At 44.7% G+C, this 20,874-nt stretch overlaps 1 protein-coding gene across 2 annotated transcripts in view; it reads left to right on the forward strand.

Annotated features, from left to right (window-relative positions):
* LOC140384411 (uncharacterized) overlaps nucleotides 1–4,914 on the forward strand; it is a 46,452-nt gene extending 41,538 nt beyond the window's left edge. For both annotated transcript variants that reach the window (XM_072466091.1, XM_072466092.1), the window contains exon 9: nucleotides 3,820–4,914. In XM_072466091.1, coding sequence (XP_072322192.1) covers nucleotides 3,820–3,827 — 8 coding nt within the window. In that variant the 3' untranslated portion in view covers nucleotides 3,828–4,914. The remainder of the gene's footprint in view (nucleotides 1–3,819) is intronic.
* The last annotated feature ends 15,960 nt before the right edge of the window (nucleotides 4,915–20,874 follow it).

The following is a 20,874-nucleotide window of genomic DNA, read 5'->3' on the forward strand; positions in this document are numbered from 1 at the left end:
GCGGACATTGCGAGTATGTGAAACTCCACACAGCCAATCGGCCACGGTCGGAATCAAACCCTGGTCCCTGACGCTGTGAGGCAGCTGTGTTACCGTGCAGAAGTGTTTCCTAAACTGACTCTTGAAAGGATTTGCTCTGCTATTTTTTAGGCCAAGACCCCCGAGTCCTAAACTCTTCATCTAGCAAAATAGCGTCTGTCTCTAACAGTTTCCTAGCTATTATGAAAACTTTGATCAAATCATCCCTGATCTTCCAAATTCCAAGGGACACTGCCCATGTTCATGTAATATCATCTCATTGTAACCCTTGGAGTTCAGGTGCCATTCTGCTAAACCCACATTGTGCTCTCTCCCAGGCCAGTATATCTTTGCTAAGGTGAATCGCAGAATTTACAGTGCTGAAGGACGCCATTCGACCCATCGAGTCTGTACCTGCCCTTTGAAAGAGTACCTTACTTAAGCCCACACCACCACCCTATCCTCATAACCCAATAACCCCACCTAACCTTTTTGGACACTAAAGACAATTTAGCATGGCCAATTCACCTAACATTGGTGTCCTTGAAGGAGATTTAGCTCCGTGGGCTAGACATCTTTAACCTACACATCTTTGGACTGTGGGAGGAAACCGGAGCACCCGGAGGAGACCCACGCAGACAGGGAAAGAACATGCAGACTCTGCACAGACAGTGACCCAAGCCGGGAATCGAACTCTGGTCCCTGGCGCTGTGAAGCAACACTGCTAACTACTGTGCTTTGCTTTTATTTTGGAAGCTTTTGAGATGTGGAGGATTAAGAAAAAACAGGAAAGGGTGCTAGGCAGGGTTTTTTTTTGCAATGGAGCACAAAGGAAATTTCAACACAATAGAACATTAAAGAACAAATGAGAAATAACAAAAATAATTATGGTCATTTGAGCACCCGGAAGAAACACACGCAGACACTGGGAGAATGTGCAGACTCCGCACAGACAGTGACCCAAGCCGGGAATCGAAACTGGGACCCTGGAGCTGTGAAGCAACTGTGCTAACCACTGTACTACCGTGTTGCCAGTATGGGCCAGGTGTGGTCCAGACTGAACATCGTTCTCCAGAAGCCTACTTTTAACAATAAAGATTATTTATTTTATTTAGACGTGGTCTAATCAGGTCTTTGTATAGCTGCAGCATGATGATAAACACATGGGCTTTAACTTCTGATCTCCCCAGTGTTGGATTGGGGGAGTACTCCAAAGGTGTGCTGGGAATCCCCCTCAAAATTTCACAGTTAAGGTTTGCACGGCAATTGCCCAGAAATGCGAACCTCCCAGCGCAATTACCCTACACTGGATCCATCCGAAAATTGATTCATTGATGTAAAACACCATATTGAATGCATTCAAGATATGCATTATTTCCGACATTGAGCTTGACTGCTTATCAGAATTACTGGTTTTAATGAGGGAGTATAATTTCCGATCTGCCTCTACTACATGCTCATTTAATCTCTGCATTAATACATTCTGCCACTTCAAAGCTGCCTGTTACAGTCTTAATATTTTTTGTCTTAGTTTTACTCTACTCCAATTCTTTTTTTCCAATTAAGGGGCAATTTAATGTGGCCAATTCATCTACCCTGCCCATCTTTCTTTTGAGTTGTGGGGGTGAGACCCACGCAGACACTGGGGGAACGTGCAAACTCCACACAGATCGTGACCCGGGGCCGGGATTGAACCAGGGTCCTCAGCACCATGAGGCAGCAGTGCTAACCACTGCGGCATCATACTGCCTGTTTTTTTTAAATTATCTCTCATTATACCCTCTCCTATCCTGGAAGTAATTTCATTCTTAATTGGTAATGTTACTCCTATTTGCAACATGTTTTATGGGAATGTCATCCATTCTTTATTCATGTAACATTACGTACAACAAATTAATATCTGTCAGTTACTGGTTATGTGACATCAATTATGCACGTGGGGAGAGAAAGCCAGCAACCTCACTATTAATTGAGTGGTAAAACAAGCTCTTCCAAATATGGATAAATATTAAAGGTTTCAAAACATCATTGACCATCACTGCTATGGTGATAACGTTCCTAGGACACATCAATTCAGGACAGTCTTCAGGGGGGCACAGCTGCACAGTGGTTAGCACTGCTTCCTCACAGCACTAGGGTCCCGCGTTCAATTCCGGCCTTGGGTCACTGAAGTTTTCACGTCCTCCCGATGTCTGCGCGAGTTTCCTCCGGGTGCTCCAGTTTCGTCCCACAGACCAAAGGTGTGCAGGTTAGGTGGATTGGCCATGCTAAATTGCCCCTTAGTGTCCAAAGATGTGCAGGTTAGATGGGTTACGGTGATGGGGCAGGGGAGTGGGTCTAGGTAGGATGCTCTTTTGTAGGGATGTTGCAGACTCAATGGACTGAAGGCCTACTTCTGCACCGTAGGACTTCTATGATTCACATGTGCCGTCAAGAACTGAGGTTTTCTGGACTCTTGAGTTGGGGCGGGGTATAGGAATATCCACACCGTCTTCACTGCCTTTTGTTCAGTATATTTACTGTTGCTTAATGAATTGCACTTTGATTCACTACAACTGACTGTCTCTGTCACCTTGTAGGTCAGTTCATTGAGACCCATGGAAATTGACTAAAGATGCCAGCAGCCCTAAATTTTTTAGTCTGTTCCAAATTCTTACATAATTGGCTTCTTGCATATGTGGTCTTGCTGTGTAAAAGCTAAAACAATCAATCTGTGTTGAGAGAAAAATCAATAATGAAAATAAGTGAATCCTTGTTTGCAACTAATCTGGTCAACTGTCTGATTCAGGGAGGGAAATGATGAGGGAGCACAGTATCAGGATCAAACAGTGAAATGGTGTTGAGTTTCTCAGTCGGACTTCAGTTAGTCGGAATTCAGTTAGATTCACAAGGATAAAGTCAGGAAAATGCTTCTCATGAACGAGGCAGAAGGGAATGTGTTCCAAATGGCTGGCAACTTTCCAGGAAAGACTGGCAAGGACTTACAACTTGAGTGACATTCTCCAGGATGAGTGCTTGAATGGAACGGGCTTTCTTTCCGTGTTCTGGTTAAGGATGTTTTGGCAAGCTCCAAGATCAAATGGAGTGTAAAAACTTTAGCTTGTCTGAGTTAGAGTTATAAAATTGATCAGTTATGCAGCTTTTCTTTGCACAGAGGAAGAGGTTATAGAGCAACCAGATAATTGATCAAGTAATTGCCCAAAGCGATCAAATTACCACTGAAAAAATCAAATTACTCTGAAAACTGTTAACTAAATTGTGTCCAGAACACCCCGCTCAATGGACCAACATGTTTCCTGTGTCATAAAGTTTTAGAGCACAGAAATAAGACCTCCGGCCCATCGTATTTGTACCAGCCATCATATGTGTTTGATGGTGATTCAGTCCACACCACACAGATGCCCCACTATGAAGCCATGACGGGTAGATTGATCAGAATTCCAGGCCATTTAATCTTGACTTCAATGTTTCAACCCTATAACGTGAACTGGTTTGAACAATTGCTGCAGCACAGACACAGTGGACAGGATTGCAGCAAAGAATTTGGAAGAGTGAAAATAGATTTAAAAAGCAAATTGTCTCACCAAAATGCCAAGTCGGTGATCAGGTCACGGTAATGAATTACGGTAAGAATGAACACTTTTGAACCCAAATAGAAGGGACCATGCCATGTAATGGATGAGCTAACCCAGCAATCTGCCCAATTGAAGTACTTGACAAAGTCACTGGGAAATATGGCACCACTTGGCTTTGTTACATCAGCTGAGAACTGTAAAACTAAATACTGTACTTGTCTTACAGGTCACTGAAAGGAAGTCTCAAATGTGGATCCTGTCTGATGCTGCTATCGATCCACCTGTCCCACTGTTTTTGTTAAAGACGATTGAGTTGCACAATTTCCAGTCCTGGTACTGCATTTTCCTCTTAAACTCGTATTTGTGGATTTTTCTGAAACCAAACAAGAGCCTAACTGTACTATGATGGCCACTGAGGAAGAGAATTTCCTGTACATTCATCTTACAAAGAGAAAGACAAATACTATATAACCACTACCTTCAAGACCACCAGTATAGTAATCTAGCCTGCCCCACTGATTCCGGTACCTGCCCTACCAGTACAGATGAGGTTATTAATTTTGTACAGCCTGTATCGACATCGCTATTAGAGATGACTTGAAGGAACACTTAATGAGTGCAATTTCCTATTTTGTTATATTTTTCCCATTGCCTGAACACCGATGGAGCTGATTCAAGGGAGTACTGACTGTTCTGTGTTGCTACAATGGTATACAGAAGTTAAAGAAGAAAAACCTGAGGTTGGCGTTCAGAGACGTTTGTGGAACTTCAGTCTGAACATTTAAGATAACATCATGGATCAAAGTGGTATCAGGCATTCTGGTCGCGATTCAATTGATTATTGTAAATGGTTTGATCATTGCAGTCAGAAGAGAATATATGTCTGCCCTCTGGGAACACTACGTGGAAAAGATTATTTTTGGGGGGGTGCAAATTGTTGATTGATTTAATTAAGCAACTTTCAAAGCCATTAAATTTCATCAAATTGAGATGGTAAAATTTCACAAATGCAACTTGTAATTCAAAAACATATGATTCTGGGTGAATGTTTTCATAACTTGTACACTGCTTGTGTGAAACGCATCTTATGAACATAATATTGTAGTGGTCATTCAATGTATCGTTTCTTCGAATGATACAGCCATAAGAGTTTATTCAGTTTCAACTATTACTTCACAAAGCAAGAAAAAGTACATTAAAAATCACAGATGAGGTAGACGTGACAAAATCTGAACAATTATAGAAATACAGGAGTGCTGTTTTCTGAAATTTTAGTTGGAAAACTGAAATTATGAAAAATTAAAAGTTGCCCTTTTCCCCACATGCTTATTTGTGTAGGTTTTGAACGCCCTAATTACTTCCTCTAGTGACTACTCCTTTCTCCACCATCTCTTTCTCTCTCTTTCCCCCCCCCCCCCCCCAACCAATCATATCTACTAGGCAAACCAAAACCTGCACCAACAGGCTCAGCATGCCGCAGCCCCTCTTTCCCTCAACAAAAACAAACCCAAGTAACCCTCCACGCCCACCTTAATACCTCGAAAACCCCTTCCTCCATTCCTAGCCACCCATATCCCCCCTCTCCATTTCCATATACCCATATCAACCCACAAAAGGCAATGGAGAGCAGCAGCCGCATTCTACAAAGACTCCCAAAACACTTTTCAATTAACAATTCAAAATACCATGATGCAACTAAGTTTTGATACTCGAGGGATTTGTTGAAAGCCTGCAACCAAGAATTATGTCTTTGAGAAGTGTGTGTATTGAGTCTGATTTGATCTTACAAAGGTACGCACCTGATACTAGAATGCCATTGGTAGTCATAGAAATAGCCAGAGAGGGAAGCCCTGCTAGACCGAGATTAGTCCAGTTTCAATCTCCTCCGACAAAACCACCAAAGAGATCAAGTTCCAATACCTTAAAAGATGCACACACAGGTACAAACTTGAATAAAATGAGGTCATACTGCAGTAAATTCCATCCAATCTGTACTGATAACATCAGCTAATTGACGGGCATCTAGCTGGGCAAACCAAAGACGGGCGGGCTGGATTCTCTGCATCCCCGTGTCAAAATCACGTTTGGCGTGGGGGCGCAGAATCAATCTTTACGCAGGAATCGTAGCCGGCGCCGCTCCCGCAGAATTGCCCGCACGTGGATTACGTGGCACGACTGGGGGGGGCCATTGACGGAGGCCTACCCCCAGCGATTCTCCGGGCAAAACTGGCTGAGTTCCCGATGGTGTGGTTCTAATCACCTATTGCCGGTTGGGAACCTTGGATGGCGGCTGCGGACTCAACGCGGTGGGGGGTGGGATGGATCGAGCACCGGAGGGAGGGGGGGCTCATGGGTGACCGGGGTAGCGATCGGGTGGCTCGGATCCGCAGCGACGCCATCTCGTGGGGGGGGCTTACATCTTGCAGCTGCCTCCGCGGTCTGAGTCCACCATGGCGATTGGGGCGGCCGCTGCCGTGCACAAGAGCGGACCCCCTACTGGAAGTGCGGGTTAACCCAAAGATAAGCATCTCCCTAAAAGGGTGCCTTTGTTCTAACCAGTTCTAACAATCTCTCTCTATAAATCTCTCTAAAAGGGGATGTTCTAACCAGTTTTAACAATCTCTCTCTCTCTCTCTATAAATCTCTCTAAAAGGGGATGTTCTAACCAGTTTTAACAATCTCTCTCTCTCTCTCTCTCTATAAGCCTGTCCTTGACCTATGCTCCTTTACTCTGCCATGTACTCTCTTCTTTAAATCACCTCTTAAGTATCTTCTACGTTTATTACATTTTGTACTGGATTACATTTTGTACTGGCCAGTTGGCTGAATTGTTTTATCGAAGTATAAGAAATCGTGTATCGTCAGCCCCACTGCCAAGTCAAAAGTGAAGTTTCACTATTGTACGGAATCCATCCTTTTATTGAGAGAAAACACAAGGATTCATCAATATCAGGATTCCATTATACAATAATACAAAAGGAATAACAACACCCCAAATAAATCAAAGAAAATACATTGCCCTTTAAAAACAAAGTCCCACTTCCACCATTCCCTCTGCCTTCACGAACGCCTCCGCCTCCTCCACCGTCTCGAAGAAATGATCCCCAGAGTTGTGCGTGACTCTCAACTTTGCCGGTTAGACCACTCCACTTTTGTAGAGAGCTGCCTTTGCCCTATTGAAGGCTTCCCACCTTCTCGCCAGCTCCACTGAAACATCTTGATATATCTGAATACCAATGCCTTCCCACATCTTCTTGTGGTTCTGTCAGCGGACTAATGCTTGCATCTTTCTTCAAAGTATTCCTTCTTTGGTTCTTAGACATTCTCGCGTAACCAACTTTTCAATTGGGGCAGGTTTCCAAACTAATTCTCCCTGAAAAACAGGTTAAAAAAGTCATAAACCAAAGACTCTGGCAGGAGCTACTCAATGTGCGAGTCCCTCCTACATGTCCCCACCGGAAGTCCTCCCAATGCGATTTGATTAGATTCCGATTAGATATCAATTTTCAGGAATCAGTTTCAATATCTTTTTTGAGTTGGGACTGTAAAATTTCAACAAATGCACTAATTTTAGCATGTTATATCAATTAGGGCTAATGTTTCTGGACCTCGGGCGTCATTCTCCGACCCCCCGCCGGGTCGGAGAATCGCCGGGGGCTGCCGTGAATCCCGCCCCCGCCGGTTGCCGAGGAGGTCTCCAGCACCAGAGATTCAGCGGGGGTGGGAATCGCGCCGCTCCGCTTGGCGGGCCCCCCCCACTCGATTCTCCGGCCCGGATGGGCCGAAGTCCCGCCGATAAATTGCCTGTCCTGCCAGCGTAAATTAAAGCACCTATTTACCGCCGGGACAAGGCGGCGCGGGCGGGCTCCGGGGTCCTAGGGCGATCTGACCTCGGGGGGGGGGGGGGGGGGGGGTGCCCCCACGGTGGCCTGGCCCGCGATTGGGGCCCACCGATCCGCGGGCGGGCCTGTGCCGTGGGGGCACTCTTTCCCTTCCGCCTCCGTCACGGTCTCCACCATGGCAGAGGCGGAAGAGACTCCCTCCACTGCGCATGCGCGGGAAACTGTCAGCGGCCGCTGACGCTCCCGCGCATGCGCCGCCCCGAGATGTCATTTCCGCGCCAGCTGGCGGGGCACCAAAGGCCGTTTCCGCCAGCTGGCGGGGCGGAAATTCCACCGGCGTCGGCCTAGCCCCTCAATGTTGGGGCTCGGCCCCCAAAGATGCGGAGCATTCCGCACGTTTGGGGCAGCGGATGCCCGTCTGGCGCCATTTTGGGCGCCAGTCGGCGGACATCGTGCCGTTTCAGGAGAATTTCACCCCTCATTTCACCACTTTTTAAATAGACTAGCTTAAGTTCTTGCCTGTGTAGAGCAGAGGTAATTAAATAATTCTGTTGCACAAGTGATTAGCACTGTGGCTTCACAGCGCCAGGGCCCCAGGTTCGATTCCCCGCTGGGTCACTGTCTGTGCGGAGTTTGCACGTTCTCCCCGTGTGTGCGTGGGTTTCCTCCGGGTGCTCCGGTTTCCTCCCACAGTCCAAAGATGTGCAGGTTAGGTGGATTGGCCATGCTAAATTACCCGTAGTGTCCATAAGGGTTGGGAGGGGTTATTGGGTTGCGGGGATAAGGTGGAAGTGAGGGATTAATGTGGGTCGGTGCAGACTCGATGGGCCGAATGGCCTCCTTCTGCACTGTATGTTCTATGTAATCTATGTAAGAATCGTTCTGCAGTCCAACAAGCGAGACGTATCAGTTGACACACTGAACCAAAGGTGGAGCAACAGACACCCCCAGAATGAGTGCAGACCGCAGCGCTCCAGGAAGTTCCACACATTTGTTATCAGATTGAAATTACTGTTGGTTGTAATTCATTTGTTAAGTCAATATAGATGGATACTTTTTTTCTGAACTGAAGGTAAATGTCATTAGTATTGACCGCGTAAAAACAATGCCCTCTGAATATGAAAACATGTTATTAGGATAAATTGTAAAAAAAAAACAAGTGTATTGTCATTATTTACATTATTTACATGGGATGATTTCCCATTGAATTTAAGCCAGCAAACTAATTTAATTCCAGTGGGCAGGAAATTACTTCATCAGCTCTGCGATTTTCCCTTGCCATTCTTGGAATTTCCTTCCAGAAGGAGGTGGAAAATATGCAAGTGAGTGTAGCGAAATCCTATGCATAATGTATCGCCTGATATAAATGCTATATTGTTCCAATGGCAGCCTAGAGGTTATTTGTAATTTAAATGTCTTTAAAGCCTATAAACGGGTTAGTGACAAATTTCTAAGAAAGAAACTTTATTGACTGGAAGTGAAGTTTGCTGAATAATCGAAGTCTTCTGCAGCCAATCCTGTCTTGCACTAGGTAGGCACCCAAGTGCAATTAGAGTTCATCTGAAAGATTGAGAGAAGCGAAGGTCTTTGGACGCATGACGATGGACAGAAGTCTAGATACACCCCACTTCCGCAAAGCAGAATATCTAGCTTATGGTATTGCATGTGTTAACTTTTCTTCTACATTGCATATCGAATCAAGTCCTAGTTCCTAATGTATCAGGTCCTGTCCATGATGTTACTAAGGATAATTCACGTGTCAGATCATTTGGGGAAACAGTGGGGTAGTGGTATTGTCGCTGAACGAGTAATCCAGAGACTCAGACCCGTGCTCTGGTGAACTGGGTTCGAATCCCGCCATGGCAGATGGTGAAATTTGCATTCAATATAAATTAAAAGCCTAAAGGTGACCAATTAAACCATTGTCGATTGTCGTTAAAAACCCATCTGGTAAAATTAGCTGCAGACATAATCTCAAATATTTCCCACTGCAGCCACGGAAATTAGGACTTGATTATTGCCTTGCGCAATAATTAAGTGTTAAGGACACTCCTGATTCACCAACTTGAAATTCTAACCATTAATGAAAGCACAATAGCCGACTTTTTCAAAATTTCTCAAAATTGTAATAATTTGATAAAAATTTGAGTATCATTGGCAATGTTTTTCCAATGAGTTTGCGTCAGAAAATGCTCCTCCATTTATTTTAACGCACTCCCTCTTGAATAGTGACTCAAAATAAATGATCTATTTTACCTATAAGAATTTTTTAAAAAAATGTAAATGCTGAAAATCTGAAATAAAAACGATAAATGGTGGAAACACATTTGCTTTTCTTTCCGACACCAATCAGTCTATCATGCATTTCCATTATTTCCACCTTTAATTATGTGAATGCTTTATTCTTGCCAAATGTTTATACTACTATACTTAAATGTTTCCCATATCATGTTTATAAACTTGTAAATTGTTGCTGGAGCTTTATTTTCTACTCTGTATGGAAGAGTGTAAATACAAAATTGTAGTGTTTGTCATGTAAATAATTGTAATTAAACCAGTGATTCTATTACAATGAGCTGTAATATAAATGTGGTAAAGTGTGAAGGGTTGGAGAAAATTAAGATTGAAAAAACACAGTAAAACAGGTAGTTGATTAGAGGCAGGTGTATGGAGAAACGATGAGATGTGAATTTGCCTATCAGTACAAATCAAGTATTTTAACATATGCGACTGGAGAAAATAACGGGGCTATGGAAGTGGTAACTTCAAAATGGAGCAATAAGGAAACTGACATGCATCTGCCAGAAACCAACTCCACGGTCAATATTATCAAAGGGAAAGAAACAGGTTAGTTAGGGTTCTACAGTTATGCTAACTAAGGAAAAGCGAGAGAGAGAGTGACAGCTAACATCAGAACCTGGATAGAGCAGGGACAGGAATGGTTGTTGCAGGTGCCAGGGTTTAGATATTTCAGTAAGCTCAGGGAAGGTGTTAAAAGAGGGGGAGGGGTGGCATTGTTAGTCAAGGACAGTATTACGGTGGCAGAAAGGACGTTTGATGAGGACTCGTCGATTGAGGTAGTATGGGCTGAGGTTAGAAACAGGAAAGGAGAGGTCACCCTGTTAGGGGTTTTCTATAGGCATCCAAAAAGTTCCAGAGATGCAGAGGAAAGGATTGCAAAGATGATTCTGGATAGGAGCGAAAGCAATAGGGTAGTTGTTACGAGGGACTTTAACTTTCCAAATATTGACTGGAAACGCTATAGTTCGAGTGCTTTAGATGGGTCCGTTTTTGTCCAATGTGTGCAGGAGGGTTTCCTGACACAGTATGTAGATAGGCCAACGAGAGGCAAGGCCGTATTGGATTTGGTACTGGGTAATGAACCAGGACAGGTGTTAGATTTGGAGGTTGGTGAGTACTTTGGTGATAGTGACCACAATTCGATTACGTTTACTTTAGTGATGGAAAGGGATAGGTATATACCGCAGGCCAAGAGTTATATCTGGGGGAAAGGCAATTATGATGCAATGAGGCAAGACTTGGGATGCATCAGATGGAGAGGAAAACTGCAGGGGATGGCCACAATGGAAATGTGGAGCTTGTTCAAGGAACAGCTACTGCGTGTCCTTGATAAGTATGTACCTGTCAGGCAGGGAGGAAGTGGTCGAGCAAGGGAACCGTGGTTTACTAAGACAGTCGAAACACTTGTCAAGAGGAAGAAGGAGGCTTATGTAAAGATGAGACATGAAGGTTCAGTAAGGGCAGGTTCAGTAAGGGCGCTCGAGAGTTACAACTTAGCTAGGAAGGACCTAAAGAGAGAGCTAAGAAGAGCCAGGAGGGGACATGAGAAGTCTTTGGCAGGTAGGATCAAGGATAACCCTAAAGCTTTCTATAGATATGTCAGGAATAAAAGAATGACTAGGGTAAGAGTAGGGTCAGTCAAGGACAGTAGTGGGAAGTTGTGGTTGGAGTCCGAGGAGATAGGAGAGGTGCTAAATGAATATTTTTCGTCAGTATTCACACAGGAAAAAGAAAATGTTGTCGAGGAGAATACTGAGATTCAGGTTACTAGACTAGAAGGGCTTGAGGTTTATAAGGAGGAGGTGTTAACAATTCTGGAAAGGGAGAAAATAGATAAGTCCCCAGGACCGGATGGGATTTATCCTAGGATTCTCTGGGAAGCTAGGGAGGAGATGCTGAGCCTTTGGCTTTGATCTTTAAGTCATCTTTGTCAACAGGAATAGTGCCAGAGGACTGGAGGATAGCAAATGTTGTCCCCTTGTTCAAGAAGGGGAGTAGAGACAACCCCGGTAACTATAGACCCTATCTCTTATAAACCTTACTTCTGTTGTGGGCAAAATCTTGGAAAGGTTTATAAGAGATAGGGTGTATAATCATCTGGAAAGGAATAATTTGATTAGACATAGTCAACACGGTTTTGTGAAGGGTAGGTCGTGCCTCACAAACCTTATTGAGTTCTTTGAGAAGGTGACCAAACAGGTGGATGAGGGTAAAGTAGTTGATGTGGTGTATATGGATTTCAGTAAAGCATTTGACAAGGTTCCCCACGGTAGGCTACTGCAGAAAATATGGAAGCATGGGATTCAGGGAGATTTAGCAGTTTGGATCAGAAATTGGCTAGCTGGAAGAAGACAAAGGGTGGTGGTTGATGGGAAGTGTTCAGACTAGAGTCCAGTTACTAGTGGTGTACCACAAGGATCTGTTTTGGGGCCACTGCTGTTTGTCATTTTTATAAATGACCTGGAGGAGGGCGTAGAAGGATGGGTGAGTAAATTTGCAGGTGACACTAAAGTCGGTGGAGTTGTGGACAGTGCAGAAGGATGTTACAAGTTACAGAGGGACATAGATAAGCTGCAGCGCTGGGCGGAGAGGTGGCAAATGGAGTTTAATGCAGAAAAGTGTGAGGTGATTCATTTTGGAAGGAATAACAGGAAGACTGAGTACTGGGCTAATGGTAAGATTCTTGGCAGTGTGGATGAGCAGAGAGATCTCGGTGTCCATGTACATAGATCCCTGAAAGTTGCCACCCAGGTTGAGAGGGTTGTTAAGAAAGCGTACGGTGTGTTAGCTTTTATTGGTAGAGGGATTGAGTTTAGGAGCCATGAGGTCATGTTGCAGCTATACAACACTCTGGTGCGGCCGCATTTGGAGTATTGTGTGCAATTCTGGTCGCCGCATTATAGGAAGGATGTGGAAGCATTGGAAAGGGTGCAGAGGAGATTTACCAGAATGTTGCCTGGTATGGAGGGAAGATCTTATGAGGAAAGGCTGAGGGACTTGTGGCTGTTTTCGTTAGAGAGAAGAAGGTTAAGAGGTGACTTAATTGAGGCATACAAGATGATCAGAGGATTGGATAGGGTGGACAGTGAGAGCCTTTTTCCTCTGATGGTGATGTCTAGCACGAGCAGACATAGCTTTAAATTGAGGGGAGATAGATATAAGACAGATGTCAGAGGCAGGTTCTTTACTCAGAGAGTAGTAAGGGTGTGGAATGCCCTGCCTGCAACAGTAGTGGACTTGCCAACACTAAGGGTATTCAAATGGTCATTGGATAGACATATGGACGATAAGGGAATAGTGTAGATGGGCTTTAGAGTGGTTCCACAGGTTGGCATAACATCGTAGGCCGAAGGGCCTGTACTGCGCTGTAATGTTCTATGTTCTATGCAGCAGTGGCAGATATCATTTCCCAAGAAGTTGCCATTTTCCACCTTTGCTGAACTTGGAGATTATTTCCCAGACATGTCCACCTTAACCTGGTCGTGATAAATATTTTCTGGAAATGGCTCATAGAGTTACTTAATATTGAATGTAGTTTGGGAAAAGGGGTGCCTCTGGCTTCAGGATCAAGGGATAGTTTTATGTAAAATTGTGTGTATAGTCATCAGTCTACTAAATGTCATAGTGGATTTTAGTCCTTGAGTGTTTTGTCTCCACAAATATTCTTTATTAATTGTTCACAATGACTGGACTGTTCCTCACTGGGTTGAACCTTGTTCCTCACATGCCAAAAATAACACAGCGCGCGATCTACTGGCTCCCGAATTGGCCGGTAAATGCTGGGTAAAGCTTCGGGATCTGCTAAGTCCCGCGAGGCGGTGCAGCAGAATCCCGCCACAATGAGCAGGACCAACCTGCACTTGCTTAAGTAGGCCTTAAACTTATTCACCCGCAGTCAAACAATCTCCCCAGGGAGTCCTGGTGCCATTCAGTACTGGTCCACACAAACAGGAGAGGGAATGAGAGACACTGAGACATGAAAGCTCGAGTCTGGAGGAATTAACTACATAAGCAGGTGAATGATTGGATTGGCAAGTTTTTAAGATTCCTTTTTTGTCGTAAACTGGGGTAGTTGTTTCAAAGCAGTGCTGGAGAAATAGAGGTACCATATTAAATTCATAGCTTAACCAGTTAAACTACTTAATATAATTACAATTTATTGTTGAGTAATATTCTAAACTTGAAATCCCAAATAGTTAAACAAAATACAATAAAGGTGCTAGGGCAGGTGATCTGTTACAGCTGCCGGATGTGGGGGAAGACTAGTGGGCAACAATGTGACCGCAGCAACCATATCTGCAGTGACTGCGGCTTGAGGAAATTCAGCTCAAAATTGATGAGCTGGAGTCTGAGCATCAGGCACTAAAATGCATCAGGGAGGGTGAAATTTACCTGGGCACTTTGTTCTAGTTGGCAGTCAGACCCCTTGGGTTAAGTAAGTCAGGTTTAGTCTGGAGGGTATGATTATGAGTGAGGCTGGATACAAAAGGTAGCACCCAAGGAGCTTCAGGCCTTCCACTTGTCCAAAAGGTTTGAAATTCTTGCAGCCTTGTGGATGAGAACAGGGACTACAGGGAACCTTCCAATAGCACCGTGGTACAGGGGTCATTCAAATGGGGGGAGTAAAAAAGGATGTAGTATGGTGAGGGGGATAGAGATTATTCTCTGCAGCTGAGAGGGAATCCTCAAGGTTATGTTGCCTGTCCTGTGCCAGAGTTAAGGACACCTCAAGACTGGAGAGCAACTCGGGAGTGGAATTTAATTCCGTCAAGGGCTAATTAGGGAAAGTCAGCATGGCTTTGTAAGGGGAAAATCATGTCTCACGAATTTGGTTGAGTTTTTTAAAGGGGTAACCAAGAAGGTAGATGAGGGCAGTGCAGTCAACGTTGTCTACATGCACTTTACCAACGCCTTTGACAAGGTACCACATGGTAGGTTGTTGCAAAAGGTTAAATCTCACTGAATCCAGGGTGAAGAAGCCAATTGGATACAAAATTGGCTTGGCGACCAAAGCCAAAGGGGTTGTTGTGGAGGGTTGTTTTTCAAACTGGAGGCCTGTGGCCAGTGGTGTGCCTCGGGGATCGCCGCTGGATCCACTGTTATTTGTTATATATATTAATGATTTAGATGAATGCAGGAGGCATGATTAGTAAGTTTGCAGATGACACCAAGATGGCATAGTGGATAGTGAAGAGACTTATATAAGATTGCAACAGGATCTTGACCAATTGGGCCAGTGGGCCAATGAATAGCAGATGGAGTTTAATTTGGATAAATGTGAGGTGATGCATTTTGGTAGATCAAATCAGTGCAGGTCCTACTCGGTTAATGGAGTTGGGGAGAGTTACAGAACAAAGTGATCTAGTGGTACAGGTGCATAGCTCCTTGAACGTGGAGTCGCAGGTGGGCAGGATGGTGAAGAAGGCATTCAGCATGCTAGGTTTTATTGGTCAGAATATTGAATACAGGAGTTGGGACGTCTTGTTAAAGTTGTGCAAGACATTGGTAAGACCACACATGGAATACTGTATTCAGTTCTGGTCACCCTATATAGGAAGGATATTGTTAAATTAGAAAGAGTGCAGAAGAGATTAAGAGGATGCTACCAGGACTTGATGGTCTGAGTTATAAAGAGAGGCTGGAAAGGCTGGGACTTCTTTCCCTGCACCGTAGAAGGCTTCAGGGTGATCTTGTAGAGGTCTATAAAATAATGAGGAGCATAGATAAAGTCAATGGTCAACATCTTTTCCCAAAGGTAGAGGAGTCTAGAACTAGAGGGCATAGGTGAGAAGGGAGAGTTACAAAAGAGACCAGAGGGAACATTATTTCACACAAAGTGTGGCGAGCATCTGGAACGAGTTGCTAGAGGCGGGTACAATTTCTTTCCTTTTAAAAACAGTTACATGGGCAGGGTGGGTATAAAGGGATATGGGCCAAATGCAGGAAAGTGGGGCCAGCTTAGTGATAGAAATTGGGTGGCATAGCCCAGCTGGGCCAAAGGGCCTGTTTCCATGCTTTAAACATCTATGAAATCTATGACTCATACATGACGAGTAACACCGTCATCATCAAGCTTAAGAGACACTTCGGCGCAAACAGCATCCCACAGAGACTCATGAAAGACAACCCTCGTCAATTTGTTTCCAATGAATTTCTCAACTTTGCACACATGATTGAAATGCCCATAGACTTACCTCTCAACACCAGGTAAAACGGTCAGCATTCAGAACACACGTGGCCATGATCAGTTGGCTAAAATGCCCACAGACTTACCCCTCAACACCAGGTAAAATGGTCAGCATTCAGACCGCACATGGCCATGACCAGTTGGCAATGTTGCACAATAATGCCCTACAACCGAACAGTTATGTGGTGGTTTCAGATGGTGCCCAGAGTGTACTGCAAAAATTCCACCAGCACATCTCCTGTCTCACCAGGGGCAACAACAGTCTTGACCACTGCTACTCAAAAATCAAGGGTGCCGACCGTTCCAGCCCCCGACCACACTTTGGGAAACCAGACCATAAGACTTCTCCCGGCATACAAGCAGAAACTCAAGCGGGAGATCCAGCTAAGAAGGTCGTGCAGTACTGGTCCGAGGAAACAGAATAGGTCTTAGTGACTGCTTAGAGACAGTGGACTGGTCCATATTTAAGAACTCAGACAGACTCTCGGCAGTTGTGGCCAGGACTAAACCACATAACAGGCTACAAAGCGAAGCTGAGCAGTATCTCCGGCAGCAGCGCACCCCTCCCCGATTAACTCAATGCATTCTATGCTCGGTTCAAGCAGGAAACCAAAAATCCGCTGTCGAGTGCCCCAGCAGCCCATAACTCACCCATACCCACCTTCACAGCTTCCAAAGTCAAATCGGCCTTTCTGAAAGTGAACCCTCGGAAGACGACGGGCCCGGACGGGATCCCTGGTCGTGCACTCAGAGCCTGCGCGGACCAGCTGGCAGAGGTACTCGTGGACATCTTTAACCTCTCCCTACTCCACTCCGAGGTCCCCACCTGCTTCAAGAAGACCACCATCAGACCGGTGTCAAAGAAGAACCAGGCAACGTGCCTCAATGACTACTGTCCGGTGGCCCTGACTTCAGTCGTAATGAAGTGCTTCAAGAGGTTGGTCATGAAGCACATCACCTCCATACTCCCAGAACGCCTTGATCCACTGCAATTCGCATACCGCACCAACCGGTCGGTCCACAGCAGACACCATTTCCCTGGCCCTACACCTGTCCCTGGAGCATCTAGACAACAAGGACTCCTACATCAGACTCCTATTTATTGACTACAGCTCCACCTTCAACACCATAATCCCAGCCGTGATCATATCAAAGCTCCAAAACCTAGGACTTGGCTCCCCACTCTGCAACTGGATTCTCGACTATCTGACCCACAGACGACAATCAATAAGAATGAACAACAACACCGCCTCCACAATAGTCCTCAAACAGGGGCCCTGCAAGGCTGCGTACTTAGCCCCCTACTCTACTCCCTGTACACACACGACTGCGTGGCAAAATCTGGTTCCAACTCCATCTACAAGTTTGCTAACGATACGACCATCGTGGGCCGGATCTCGAATAATGACGAGTCAGAATACAGGAGGGAGATAGAGAACCTAGTGAAGTGGTGCAGCGACAACAATCTCTCCCTCAATGCCAGCAAAACTAAAGAGCTGATCATTGGCTTCAGGAAGCAAAGCACTGTTCACACTCTTGTCAGCACCAACTAGGCCGAGGTGGAGATGGTTAGCAGTTTCGAATTCCTAGGCGTGCACATCTCCAAAAATCTGTCCTGGTCCACCCACGTCGACGTGAAGTTAAAAACTCACCACTATTCTTAGAATTCCCCTATACCAAAAAGGGCCGATATTCTAAATGATAAACAGGGAATCTCACTCCCTGACTCCTATGCAGGCTTAGGTGGGTGCTATTCAGGTCAAATTATGTTTTCAAGTTATCCCCCGGTATATCCCATACCTTCACAGAAGAATTTTACCTACTTACCAATTAGTAGCATCAATATCCTGGGTCCCGCATTGCTAAGTAAGTAAAGTAGGCTTTGTAATAACCACTGTTTCAGGTTAACACTTTTAAGTTATTTTATTATTATATTTTTTCTTTTAAAAGATGCAATCACTGTCTTTACAGAAAAGTAAAAAGATCTTGCTTCTGGATTCTCCTGGTTGGTTGAAGAGACCTTCAGGTCCACCTTGACAATCACTCTTCTTTAGCTTTTGATCTTCCTCAGATGTATTCACTGATCTGCTCGGTTGCTATGCTCTATCTTTCCCATGTACCAAGCTGTGAGATCTGGCTCTCTCTCTCTTCTTTAGCTTTTGGTCTTTCTCAGATGTATTAGCTGTTTTAGCTCGGCTGCTTTGCTTTGTCCCTTTCCCATGACCGAGCTGACTGAAAGCTGACTCTGCTTGCTTCTCTTGTTCCTTCTCTGCCTACTGTCCCCTTTCTCAGGGTTTGTATATCTTTCTAACAGTTATTAAATTTTTATGATTTTATTGTAAAGTAACATTTATTTCACTTGGATTGTAAAAGGTACCTTTAATCTAAATTTTTCCAACATGACTAAGTATTCATTTTGAGCATGACCTCATCTCATAGATCTCTGATTACATTGTTTCTTTTGTGATGTTCAAAAATGCTTTGATTTCAAAGTGGTGTGACTTTTGTCATTTCTATAGTTTTATTATTATCAAATTGTGTCCCCAGCTCATAATTTTGACTTTGATTTGGGTCTAATTTGTGTTTTCGTAGACACATTGTCTCCAGCTTCCCATATTCACCTGGTGTCAACAGAATTTCACCTCTAAACATTTGTTACCTAATTCAACTGAAAACCTCATCCATTATTTTCCATCTGCTTACTTAACTTCAATGTAGGTGTGAAATATTGCTTTTAGCTTTATACTAAAGATTCAATTAGTGGTGAGTTAAAAGACTTGCCTCACATTTAAACATTTGTCACATAATTCAGCTGAAAACCTTAACCTTATCCATTTTTTTCCATTTGCTTACGTAACTTCAAAAGGAGTTGCGAAACATTGTTTTTAGCTGTATACTAAAATTCACTCGATTGTGACTTGAAAGACCTGCTTGTTTTGTTTGCTAAGCCTGTTTGACAAAGGCTATCTGCATTCCACAGCCCTCTCCTGCAGCTGCTGTTAATCCTTCGTGGAATTTTTCCCTGCATTCTCTCATGTTTCTTAGATCAGGTAGTGCCAGACTTCCATGTTTCAAATGACATATCTTTTGTAATTGATAATATGGAAAGCTGCCAGGGAAGGATTGTAAAATGCAGATATCCTTGGTCAAGCAGGCTTAGCAAACAAGACAAACAGGATTTTGAATGAAGCCAAAAACAATGGCTCACACCTTCATTGAAAGTAACTATCTTAGTAAGGATCTGGAAAAGAATGGATGAGCTTCAGTTGAATTTTGTGATAATTCTAAGTGTGAAAATTTGCTAATACCAGGTAAATTAAAGAAAACTGGAGCCTATCAGTCTAAGAGAAACTTAATTCAAAGCCAAAATCAAAGTCAAAATTATGAGCTGAGGACACAATTGGAAAATAAAACTATAGAAATTACAGGAATTAAAAGTAACACCTCTTGAAACCAAAGCATTTTGAACATCACAAAGGAAACAATGTAATCAGATCTATGAGATGAAGTCATGTCAAAATGTATACTTTGTTGGATTAAAAGGTTTAGATCAAAGATGCTTTTTACAATCAAAGAAAATAAGAGTTACTTTACAATAACATCATAAAAACATAATTGTTAGAAAGCGAATATAAACCGAGAGAGCAGAACCAGAACAACAACCAGAGCTCAGAGGGAGAGAGAGAGTGAGAGAGAGGAAAGAAGCAGAGACAGATTATAGTCAGCTCGGCCAGGGGAAATGGACAGGGCATAGCAGCCAAGCTAAAATAACTAATACATCTAAGAAAGACTAGAATTTAAAGAATAGGCAGATTCAGCTTCAGAGCCAGCTCTCATATCTCGGTACATGGGAAAGATAGGACACAGCAACTGAGCTCATCAGCGAATACATCTAAAGAGGACCTGGGGCGTCATTCTCCGACCCCCCCAGCGGGTCGGAGAATGGCCATTGGCCGCCGTGAATCCCGCCCCCGCCGGTTGCCCAAGTCTCCGGTACCGGAGATTGGGCGGGGGCGGGAATCGGGCCGAGCCGGTTGGCGGGCCCCCCCGCTGGATTCTCCGGCCAGGATGGGCCGAAGTCCCGCCGAGAAATTGCCTGTCCCGCCGGCGTAAATTAAAGTAGGTATTTATCGGCGGGACAAGGCGGCGTGGGCGGGCTCCAGGGTCCTGGGGGGTGCGCGGGGCGATCTGACCCCAGGGGGTGCCCCCACGGTGGCCTGGCCCGCGATCGGGGCCCACCGATCCGCGGGCGGGCCTGTGCCGTGGGAGCACTCATTCCCTTCCGCCTCCGCAACGGCCTCCACCATGGCGGAGGCGGAAGAGACTATCCCCACTGCACATGCGCGGGAAACTGTCAGCGGCCGCTGACACTCCCGCGCATGCGCCGCCGGGGGATGTCATTTCCGCGCCAGCTGGCGGGGCAACAAAGGCCGTTTCCGCCAGCTGGCGGGGCGGAAATCCCTCCGGCGCCGGCCTAGCCCCTCAATGTTGGGGCTCAGCCCCCAAAGATGCGGAGCATTCCGCACCTTTGGGGCGGCGCGATGCCCGTCTGATTGGCGCCGTTTTGGGCGCCAGTCGGCGGACATCGCGCCGTTGGGGGAGAATTTCGCCCCAGATTTTAAAAAGAAGATTGATTGTCAAGTTGGGCCTGAAGGTCCCTTCAACCAACCAGAAGGATCCAGAAGCAAGATCTTTTTACTTTTCTGTAAAGACAGTGATTGCATCTTTTAAGAAAAAGAAAAAAAAAATATATAATAATAAAATAACTTAAAAGTTTTAACCTGAAACAGTGGTTATTAGTCTACTTTACTTACTTAGCAATGCGGGACCCAGGATCGATGCTACTAAGTGGTAAGTAGATGAAATCTTCGGTGAAGGTATGGGTTATACTGGGGGATAACTTGAAAATATAGTTTGACCTGAATAGCACCCACTGAAGCTTGCATCGGAG

This window comes from Scyliorhinus torazame, chromosome 10, assembly GCF_047496885.1.
Source record: "Scyliorhinus torazame isolate Kashiwa2021f chromosome 10, sScyTor2.1, whole genome shotgun sequence".
NCBI lineage: Eukaryota > Metazoa > Chordata > Chondrichthyes > Carcharhiniformes > Scyliorhinidae > Scyliorhinus > Scyliorhinus torazame.